At 35.2% G+C, this 12,033-nt stretch overlaps 1 protein-coding gene across 5 annotated transcripts in view; it reads right to left on the reverse strand.

Annotated features, from left to right (window-relative positions):
* The window catches only part of STXBP5 (syntaxin binding protein 5), a 105,103-nt gene that overhangs the window by 19,746 nt on the left and 73,324 nt on the right, over nucleotides 1-12,033 (reverse strand). The window contains exons 19-22 of one of the 5 annotated variants that reach the window (XM_072331325.1): nucleotides 11,873-11,938; nucleotides 9,161-9,220; nucleotides 9,012-9,059; nucleotides 1,724-1,774 (exon numbers count right to left, since the gene is read on the reverse strand). In XM_072331325.1, coding sequence (XP_072187426.1) covers nucleotides 1,724-1,774; nucleotides 9,012-9,059; nucleotides 9,161-9,220; nucleotides 11,873-11,938 — 225 coding nt within the window. The remainder of the gene's footprint in view (nucleotides 1-1,723; nucleotides 1,775-9,011; nucleotides 9,060-9,160; nucleotides 9,221-11,872; nucleotides 11,939-12,033) is intronic. The other 4 variants (XM_072331320.1, XM_072331321.1, XM_072331324.1 and 1 more) reach the window with 4 other exon arrangements.

Genomic DNA, 12,033 nt, shown 5'->3' on the forward strand with positions numbered 1-12,033 from the left:
TCTTTCTTTAAAAATCTATCTCTAGTTACTTATAGTTACTGAAGAATTTCAAATAAAAACAAACAAAAAAAATAGCATTCAATAATATTTAAGTGCAAACATATCCCAGTTTGCAAAGTCTGATAAAATTAACTCTAAACTGAAATCATCCCTAACCTGTCAGTGACGGGAGTGAGGAAGAACAGACATTGAAAAGACAAATAGAATTTCTGTGATCATTGGTGTCAACAAGGCCATGGTTAAATCTTTCCAGCTCTAGGCACAAGAGTTTCAAAAAGATGAAGAAAATTTCAGTGTCCAGAAGAATTATCAGAAGGCATTCTAGATTTAGTCAAGGTAAATTGGCAAAGGAGAGGGAGCTTACTTTCATAAAAACAAACAAACAAACAAAAAAAAACAAAGCAAACACCAACAAAAGCAAGCACTTCAATCCTACCTATCTGCAAAAATGAAGACTAGTGATATGATAGCTTTCAACACCTACAAAGATGCCTACCAAAGAAATGGAGTAACAGTTATCTGTGTTCCTCGTGGAAAGGACAAGAAAAAAAATCTGAATTAGTGTGGAAATAAGGAAGATGGTCTGACTAACAAAATTTATTTAACTGGATATAAACCATAAACTTCATCTGGTATTTTTCTAGGAACTTATTTATTGGAGACCCATGAATCAATGAGAGGTTAAACTGTCAGACACTTGGATCTTTGCCACAGCAGTGGATTAAATGATCTCTGGGGGTTCCTTACAGCTTCACATTTCTATGAGTGGAGCAAGCTGTAACATAAATCAGGGTGGTCCAAATCTGAAGTTTCAGGATATTCCAATATCATCAACTCTTCTCTTGCTGATAGTGGTAATTTTCAAATGCATGTTTCTGCACCTACCAGTTTGAACCTGATCTGTGTTCTACAGGGGCTGTGGAAAGGATTCTGCTGCAGAAGCAGGAGGGAGCTGTGAGAGGCAGAATGAAGCTTTCCTACTCAGGCTGCATCTACTGCTGCAGGTCTACAGCTGTCCCTGATCATCTTCAGAGAAAAAAGCTGAGGAGCTGGATCTGATCCACAAGCTGGCAGTCAACTTTTGATGACAAAGTAATAAAAATGTCTATTTGTTTGTATGTTTTAGTTATGCAATATCACGACCTTTAGCAATACAAGCTTCATAACTGAAATGCTTCCTATGTTAAAAGAGTAATTTTAAAAAAAAAAAAAAAAAAAGAAATTCTCAGACTGGCCATCCATCCAGCAAACAGTTGCATATCATTTTCATTGATTAATTAATCCCATTAATACCATTAACACTTGTATAAACATGTCCAAACTTTAATGGACCTCAGCATATCCTCATTCCTAAACACTGTATAGTTCCAATTTGAAAAGTATTGGACGGCTTAAATTGGCAAGCAATTTTCCTTACAATAAATTACCTGCTTATTCACACTTTTTCTATCACAGCACTACCGTAAGAGTGACAGATGCCTAATAAAAAAATCACCAAAATGTGCTAAGCCACATACAAGATTTGCAGGCTTACCTTACAATGACAGCAATGATGTTTTGTGCCAGGGAAACCCCCAAAAGAGCGGAATTAAATTTTAAGTTCTACAGTTCAAATAAAACAACTCAGTCATGACAGTTTACATGCTCAAGGATTCTTACTTAAACGTATTCACATTCTGTAAAACAATTTCAGTAAATATAAAATACAACTCTGTAAACTTACCTAAATCAGGCTTTAACTCAGTTGGCAAACTTAGCTTCCTGGACATCTTTGCTGAAAAGTGAAGTATAGCCTTTTTTTAAAAAGAATAAACACAGTTCTTCTGGCCTTCATTTGCCTCTTCCCGATTACTTAATGTATCATTGTTTATAACATTAACTGCAGCACTTAACAGGATTTCGGCTAAAGCAGAACCTCACTCTCACCAGTGAGGCATGCAAAGTAGAACATGGAAGCTACTGTAATCCCCAAATATAGCATTTTATTACTTTTGCCAAACTTCATTTCCCCTTTGACATCTGAAATAACTTGATATATTGGATGAATTTTGCTTTGGCTCAATCTCAAGATTTATCTCTTCAGGTAAAAGGAGATAATGCAAACTTCTCAGCTCCTACAAGAACGTGCACCGAAACTTTCATCAAGTTCACATCCCATCCACACTTCTGCCCTACTTCTTGATCAAACCTGAGATACTTAAAATGGAGAAAATAATAAATTTTAATTACTCTAACATGTACGTGTGTAAAATAAGCCAGTAATCTGAGATGAAATCTGCAATCTTAGAAGAACGAAGAAGTTATGAAGAACTTTAAAATGAGTAGCATGCAAACTCCTGTCACACTCAAAAAGAGCCACGTTCTGACAATACTGCGTGGAGATAAAGCATGTATCCAACATGCTGCTAAAATAGAGTCACTAGCAGTCTTAATGCCATACAACCCCCTTTCATCTTTACTCCAATAACTACCGGAGAATGGAAAAAAATGATGCAGACCAGCAATAGAATCTGAATTTATTTCTTAGCCACATGCCTGAATTTTGATTCATTGTTTTGTTCTTCACTATCTTATAAGGGAAACACTTCTCTACCTAAAACAGATGTTGAGAATAGTCTCAGTTTAAAGAGTACCTTGTAATGTATATCAGTCATAAGGCAAGATTGAATCTTTTTGCTTCTCTCATTTAAAAGTGGAATTCACTCATTCTAGCTACCCGTTTCAACAAAAATCATTGTTTTCCACAAATCCTAAAAAGGAGTGTATGATTCGAAAAAGGAGTGTATGATTCCTCTCCTTCAATAATGAAGGCATTTCACTGTATGATCAACTGTGCTCATCAATACTGCAAAGTCTAGTTAACTGAATGGTTGAACAGTTTTATTCCTGTCATATGTAATAAAAAATTGAGAGTAAGTCTCCAGAAATAACCTTCTCATTTCCTTCATGTGTCACTGTTACAAAGCATGTCCTGGTCAAATTAAATTGAACTCAGACCACAGCACTAGGCACATCAACATATTCTATCTAATGCAGTCAGAAACTGAAAAGAGCACTGCAGCTACATACATACTTCCTACCCTCATCCTTGCATTGGCTGCTGCCTGGTTTAATGATGAGGCCAAAACTTATCTTAATTAAGTTTCTGACAAGGATTGTTCACAACAAGATTAAGTTCTGCTTCAGATCAGTGCTCATCTGTGCGTACAGAAAACTGTGGTACAATGCAGCAATAACGACAAGGAATCTTTCTTCCTGCTGTCAGCTTTAACTTGCATCAGCTTGAAGAAAGATCAAGAAACCTCATCTGGAATCGTGAATTACAAGATGAGTGTTCCTCATCTTATGTTTTGTTTTGGACAAGTAAATTTAAAAGGCTGAGATACTTAACAAAAGCTTAAGCACGCGCACAAATTGAGCTACTTTTGTGTTCTTTGTTTTGTTTTGTTTTTTTCCCCATGTGTGAATATCAGCAATCATTTAATCAGAAGCAACAGCGGTTGCTTCTGGCTTCTCAAATGGAAGTGTTCAATGATTTTAACAACTTTGGGAAGGCGGGAGGGGGAATGGCAAAAAATAAGCTACTTTTGCAAAAGGAAACATGGAATATAGGCTGGTAGCATTGCATTCTAAGATTCAGTCCTCACTTTTAGCATTCTACTCATTAGTGAAAAGCCAGCTACATGAACTAGGTTGAGGAGGTAAAACAAATCTGCCCTTCAAATTTTTTTTTAGCAAACACTAAAAAATGCTTTTTTTTTTTTTTTTTGCATTTCTTATATTCATGCTAATAGAACAAGAAAATAAATGAGTTTTTAAAAGAACATCACTGCTAGAAATTGTGAATACGTTATGCAGAGAAGTTACATTTAAAAACTCGTTAAAAACCTCAATAATTCTAATGGAAATAGTAAACCAGATCCTATTTAAATAGCAGTACTGCCATCTAGTGTTTAGACAGAAAAGTGCCTCAAAACGCAATAAGAAAATACAAGTATTTCATCAGCTAAATCATTTTCTAGCTAGCATTACTTGTTGTAACAAGTAACTTGCATGCATATAAGTCTTACAGTTCACAAGTTTCAGAAAATTCAGTTTTGCCATTCCACAGATGGAAAAACAATATTGCCAGACATCACAGTCATCATCTACATGAAAGATACAACAGGACTGAGATCTACAGAGAACATTCTTAACACTGGTTGTTTCATTCCAGTTGTACAACAGGGCAATGGTGATGGTGATTGCTCTTGCTGGGTGCAGCTGACTTCAAGCAGTAGATGTTTAGGACCAGAGGGAATGGTTTCAAGCTACGGCAGGGGAGATTCAAACTGGACATTAGGAATTATTACTTCTCAGAAAGGGTGGTCAGGCACTGGAATGAACAGCCCAGGGAGGTGGTGGAGTCACTGACCCTGGGGGTGTTCAAGGAAAGACTGGATGTTGTGTTGGGGGACATGGTTTAGTGGGAGCTATTGATAATAGGTGAATGGTTGGACTGGATGATATTTTAGGTCTTTTCCAACCTTGGTGATTCTATGATTCTATGTGATGCCACAGTTAAATACCTTGGCAGTGATAGTGATTGCTGCCCCATTTACAGCCAAGTTTGCCTTTCTGTAACCAGTGCAAGACAAGGAGATGGACTAAGGAATCATTTTGCTGCTCTTGACAGATTTCTGCTCCAGGCAACAACCATTTTGCCTTGTGCTTAGATGTACATTTTATAATCTTCTAACATAGAAAACCTAAGGCCATACGTAGGCACATACCTACACTTTCTTTTGCTGATATATATAAGCAAATATGTATCACATGAAAAGGAGATTAGACAACTGTCCAAAAACAACATACAGGATTCTTAGAGATTTCTCATGTTTGTCTTGAGGGGAGAAGATGCAGAAGGTTACATTGGCGTAAGTAGGCTCAATCAATTCAATGAAAAAAACCTGCTGACTACCTGAAAAACACCTGAACAGGAAACTGTGGCTTAAAAGTAATACTTGTATCTTATGTGCAGCAGGTTATCCCAAGCTATTTTACGAAGTGTTACTTGTACAGCACATTAATTTGACAGCTGTATACTATTTTTTTCTCAAATATTTCTTATTTAAGGAAACCCTTTGCTAAAAAACCCTCTAAAAACTGTAAGGGAGACAAGTGTATTGATGCCTTGACAGACAATAGAATGGTTTATATTGAACATAAAGCATTCAAAATTTCATAACAAATATTTAAGCAGCATAGAATTTTTTCCTTCTTCAAGGTATTTTTAGATACTACAAAGTCCCCAAATGATTCAGTGTTTGACAGCTACATAGAATGAAACAAATTTCTCAACTTAACTAATTCTGTGATGATTGATCAGTCAAATATTGTACTGCTGACAGTTAAAAGAAGTACATCATCAATGCTGAAATCTCAAAGCTTGATGTGCCTTATAAAGTCATTTTACAAGAGAATGTATGAAAATGGATCGACTTTGTATACCCACAATAAATCAGACAAAATGTTAAAAATGCTGGAAGAAGCTGATATTGGGGTAACTAAGATTTTAAGCTCTTAAGCTTTGATGTTATGAAAACAGAGTTAAAAGCTAATGATTTTAGCATAGCTTGACAAATTTGGCGGTACATTTCCAATGTAGAAAATGTGGGAAATTGTTACTAGCAGCAGAAGAGTATAGAAATTAGGAATTTCAGCTACTCTGCATGTCTGACTAATGGTATCGTTTGCAATTGTTTTTCAACTTAAAAATGCCAGAAAAGAAATAAAAACAATTTTTGCTGAAAAATAACATCTCCTGGGACAGTTATAAAGAGAGATACTGGAGTATACAATATTTTGAGTACACCTTTACTAAAACTGCACACAGGAATGGATGTAAAACCACTTCATGTTCTGACCTGATTCAGTGAATGTATTTAAATCACACAAAGCTCATTGTACCAAATACATAACTGACTCAAATATAGAAAACAGCAAAAGACTTTTCCTTCAGCTTGAAATCACATCACAATGCCTTTCTACTAAAATGACATGGCCTTAGGAGTTAGCACTCCCTAAAACATTTCTGCCTGCAAATTCATCTGCATTTTTTGTATTAATTGATAGCACATTATTTATACTTCCAAATTTTTGCTGCTCTTAAGAAAAGTGGCTGTGTTATGTAATAGCTACAGTATATATGTATATATATATATATATATATATATACATACATATATATATGTATATACACACACACACATACATATAGTCTCTAGAAACAATTGGTTACAACAAATATTTCTATGTATCTTAGGTAATTGCAACTATTCTAAAGTTCACCCTGATTCAGACAAAGGGGAAGCATGGCCCAGAAATGGCATACACATGAGAAGACTGTCCTGGAACATATAAAATTCTGGGTATTTAGAAAAAATAAGACCATGGTCTTAAGTGTATATATATGGCAAAGCAGAAGTGTTGGTTTCTGAAAAATTTGCACTTTAGTTTATACTACTATAGTAATCTCTGATGTTTTTTGATCTTTTAATAAATCAAGAATCCTTACATAATAACTTCACTGCAGATAACAATGAATTAAGAACACTCCATATAAGTTATTTTATAAAATGACAACGGTTTTGTTCTTCTAAATGGATATGTATTATGTTACCAGATTACAGATCCATTACTAACACAAAATTACTTCTCATTCTGTATGGAGTAGTCTTCTCTTATGTTCCCATAGGAGAAAAACCACAGGTAAGACATTAACAAGACCTAAAATTAACTACTTCAATAATCTTTGATTTTTGTAACCTAATTAAGAGGTTATGTTTCCACACATGCACAAAGAGCTTGAAGAACAGAACTAATTGCACCATATGCCAGCACAAAGAGCTACAACCATGACCATGCTAAATACAAATTCATCTACAAGAAAAGAGTTGATGATAAATGGTGTTTGTTTCAGTGTAAAATTAATGACAAAGTGGCACTCACATTTTACAAAACTCATTGCCCATTCACACATTCCATTTAAAATAACAAAAATGCAAAACATGCAATCATTAAAACCAAAGAGGTGGCAAAGCATTTTGCCTTATTTACATATACAGAAAACCTTACAAGTTCAGAAAATCATGCAGAGGAAAGATATGAGGCATAGAAAACATGGCAGTGGAGAAAAACTAGGAAGACATTCTTTGCATGGCATTCAGCTACTTAAAACTCTAAATGTGGATTAAAGAATTGCATTCTTTACACTTCCAATCAATTGCACAAAACACATTGCAAACTGTCTGGGAAAGTTATGAGTTACATATGAAATACATTATTGTCTCAACTCTGTCTTGAACTTACACCCTGAAAAAGGCTTTGCTTGTAGATCTTATAGTATTTTAGTTGTGAAAAACATTCACAGCATTTGCAGTTGTAAGGCTTCAGGCTGAAACAGATGTCAGTAGTCCTACAGAATTACCATTAGCATGCTTTATTATTCTTGGATATTACTCTTAAAAAAAGGGAAAATTAAAATCAGTCACATTAAAAGACCTCCTATTCTGTGCAAAAAGAAGTAAGTTCAGAAGACTGCTTCTGGACAAAAGGAAAATATTTCAACAACAGGCACTGACATACTATGCACAAAATTAAGTGTTGTTTTTCTCATTAAATGAGATGAACATAAGTTTCCAGTTAGCCTGAATCCTTTCGGAGAACACATTAATGAATATTAATGTAAATAGTACTCCAATCATATAATTGAATTGACATAATGATATATTATTGAGAGAGATTTGCTTTCTTTATTATGCCTGAGTTTCCACTCTCAGAGCTCCTCTTCCTTAACCTGTTATCACTGTGCTCAACTTAGTACTGAGCAAATGGCACATTCCTCATGTTGTGCCTCAGATAGCAAATGAAGTTTCATCAGTCACATTTAGCTTGTTGAATTCTGAACCATTTTTGGTGGCTGAACTGTGATAAAATTGGATTAGTAGATTAAGATTAAAAGTTAAGTTGTCAAACAGCAAATCAGAAGAAAAAAACAAATTCTTCCTTCATTGCTGTAAATTAAAGTTCAGTACAATCTATGAAGTAGTACTTCAGCAAACACTTCAGCAAACATATTTACTATGTAATCATAGGTCTTTGATCTCACAAAAGGATTAAAACTGAACCTTAGTGCAGCGATTTACTCATGTAACAAATGAAAACATAATGAAAAATTAACAGTGATTCTGAAATGAAAGTATATCCCAGGTAAGAAAGAAGAATCCTTTTCCCAAAATCACACAGCCTCTAGCTTTCATTTATTTAATGACCAAATAGCTACAAGCAGAGCTAGTTTTCATTCCAATCACAAAAGGGTTCAATCTATAGCCTGCATACAACATATTCCAAGGCAGCGTGTTACCAAATTTTTAAGACACGTCTGGAGCTGGTAGGCAATTGTGTCACTGTTGGATGCAGAAAAATAAAACAGTTCTGGAACAGTAAAGGAGCATACTGGTACATGTCATCATTTTTCAAATGATTAAACAAAAACATGACACTACTTCTTATCTTGATCACTGTAATATACAAATCTGAACATATGGCTAAGAATGTAACACAAAAGAAATAAAATTAGCCATGTGTACCTTCACATAAGTAGTGGAATAATGTTGTGACTTGCATAGACTGAACTCCTAATACAGATTAGAATCTTACCCATCCAGAAAATAGAGATGTGCATGTGCAAAAGAAAAAACAACAACCAAAAAACCCAAACCAAACAGAAAAACAAAAAAACAAACAGAATTTAAGCCACCAGCATCCTTGATTTTTTAAAAATTATTCTGCCCAGTATATTTAGTATAGAAACAGCCCACAGAATCACCAAGTAGAACAAAGAATGAAAAATTATTAATTGAATTTGCATTGAAATTTGATTTTTAAAAATTGTTATTTATTTTTTGCTGCTGGGTTAATGGTGCATAGAGTAAGACATAGGAACAGAAGAGAATCTTTCTTGTTCCTACCTATGTCATTGGCTACCATCTTGGAAAACTGTCTGCTTTTGGTCTTCACTGCAAATAATATTTTAATTAAAAAAAAAAAAAAGTCAATCTGTGTATCAAAGGACAAACTGAAAAAAATAAAAAAATGACTGAAGAAAAAAATACTGTACCCTTCTCTATAAAATTATTCATTTTTTGCTCATCATCATCAGAATTTGGTGAACCAGAACCTATGAGTAAAGACAGAATGAAATAGATATACATTTATTTTTGATGCATACCCAATGTATTAATAAAAGCTTTCAGTCTAAGGTAGAAAAGAAGACGTTGAAATATCAAAAACTGATACTCTTGCAGCTGTGCTAGATACTGTGGATTCCAAATTATTTCAGAAAGCCAGGAATTCTGCTATATTGAGGTTAACCACAAAAAAAACTGTACTTCAAGGTTCTATTCTGTGCAGGGCAGAAATTACATTGCCAGAAATATTTCTCTCGCTGAATAAAATGTCCACATTAAATAACTGGATTGTTCTTGTAATCATGGCTCCAGACAAAAATTCATCTGAAGTATGATTCACAGAACACACTAGTAGTGATAAATTAGAAAGTTTTTCAAACCTGTTTCTTTTCAATGCAATAAATCATTTTTCAGCCACAGTTCTTTTCTGCCAACAGGGATTTCTCAGAATTCTTAATACTGCAAAGTCAGCAGTGGTGGCTGTAAGGCCACTGTTTGAAGTTTCCTATTGCCATGGAATAAAAACAAACTTCAACAGCATAATAGAAAATTTCACTGGATATTCTTTTGTGACAGTGTAGAAATAAGATACAGTGACATTTGTGAACATAAAAACATGGTGGTTTGCAATGAGATGTTTTATGGTTAGATTAGTGTCTTCAGAGTCCTCACTTTGTTATTACTTAATTTCAGTTAAATAAATTAAACAAAAAAGGAAGATAAATCTACCCACCCTTCCCCCCACTACACCTCCCCCACTAGTATTTCTGTATTATTAAAATAGTAGAACACACCTGACAGTCCATTTTGCAAGCCTCTACAATTTATAAACACACTCTGGAGGAAATTAAATGCAACTTAGTTTCCTCTTCATCTGTACACTGGAAGGTGGAAGAGAATCATAGAATGGCCTGGCTTGAAAAGGCCCACAATGATCATGTAGTTTCAACCCCCCTGCTAAGTGCAGGGTTGCCAACCACCAGACCAGGCTGCCCAGAACCACATCCAGCCTGGCTTTGAATGACTCCAGGGCTGGGGCATTCGCAACCTTCTTGGACAAACTTCCAGTGCGTTACCACCCTCTGAGTGAAAATCTTCCTCCTAATATCTAACCTAAACCTTCCCTGTTTCAGTTTAAAACCATTTCCCCTTGTCCTGTCCCTATCCACAGCCATTTCCTCTCCTGTTTATACACTCCCTTCAATTACTGGAAGGCCACAGCGAGGTCCCCCAAAGAGCCTTCTCTTCTCCAAGCTAAGCAAGCCCAGTTTCCTCAGCATTTCCTAATTGCAGAGGTGCTCCAGCCCCGAGCAATTGCTGACTTCAACCTGAATAGTTACTGATTTGCTTTATAGGTCATACTGTGTAACAGTCAAAGCTAACAGTGCAGTCAACCCACTCTGCCAAAGTATCCCCAAAACTCACAAAACTTAGAAACTAAACCTAAGGAATTGTAGCTCTCGTCATTTCCATAATGGCTGGCCTTCCCCACAACACACAGACTTCTAAGCAGTGAGGTGACAGCTTTTCAGTCTCCCTCCCTAATTTCAAGTTCATTTTTCATGGGAAATATTGGAGAAGACTGCCATGAATATTTCTCATTCGTGAAAAACTGCGAGAGCTAGGGGAAGCAAGATGAAGTTCAACCTCTCTACTTCAAGAATCTACTTCACAGAACTTCCAACCGTGGCTTCTCAGCTCTATCTTTTGTACATTCACCAGTTTTAGAATTCAGAATTATTTCTTAAGTATGGCATGTGCACCTAGAAAAAAATATCCTAAACTGCTTTACATTTTAACATACTCCATCTACTACAACCCAAACAGGAGGGAGGGAGAGTAGGCAAATTGTTAAATTTAAGATTTTTCCATGCAAACCTTGATTCTTGTCCTGCTACACATCTTACAACAGGTAAATCTGCAACTTTGACCTTTACTCTAAATTCGGAGTAGAGCTTTGAATGAAACAGATGAAGTGACACAGTCCTACTTTAACAATTCAGTACTCTTCTAACAACAATTTGACTACAACAGATATTCATCTCTAATACTGTATATTGACATGTAGTATTTACATAGTTACAGCCTCAATTAGCCAACATTAAAAAACAACAACAAAGTAATATAACATTACTGCAGCTTTCCTTTAGAATAGTCAAATATAGGAGTAGTAACTGAACTTTTTTTTTTTTTTTTTTTTTAAGCAGAGAAATCCTACTTTGTAAGGATTTAAGCTTCTGAAGACTTCTGATTCCAAAGGGAAAAAAACCCAACTAGCTCATTTGCTCCTTTTGCAGACTATTCTTAAACCATTTTTGAGGACTCTGAGATACCAGACACATGTACTCTTAAAGGAATTAGTGCATCTTTTATCAGAGTTTCAAAATTCAATTGCGCAGTGGAGTATGCTCCTTGCAACAAATATGATAGATTTTTATCTCTTCACTTATCTTTATGACATTTCTATTGCATCTATTAAATTAATCTTGCCTTAAAAACACTGTGGAGCAACGCAGCAACATTTTTCAGGAATGCTACAAAAACTTCTGAGAAGGCTACAGGTTTTATGTAACTAGTTTGTGTTAAAGTACGCCATCTTCCATGCAAGTAAGAAGCTGAAAATCAGACTAAGTTATGATTACCTGAAGTGGGTGATTTGCAGCGATCTTCTGGCACCACTGTACCCTCATTTATATCACAAAGACCTGCTGGAACACAAAAATAGCATCTGATAAACATGGCTTCTATTTTATTCTTTTTTCCATTGCAGTTAGGAACTGGATATTTAAGTAGAAACAATCCA

This window comes from Excalfactoria chinensis, chromosome 3, assembly GCF_039878825.1.
Source record: "Excalfactoria chinensis isolate bCotChi1 chromosome 3, bCotChi1.hap2, whole genome shotgun sequence".
Classification (NCBI taxonomy): Eukaryota; Metazoa; Chordata; class Aves; order Galliformes; family Phasianidae; genus Excalfactoria; species Excalfactoria chinensis.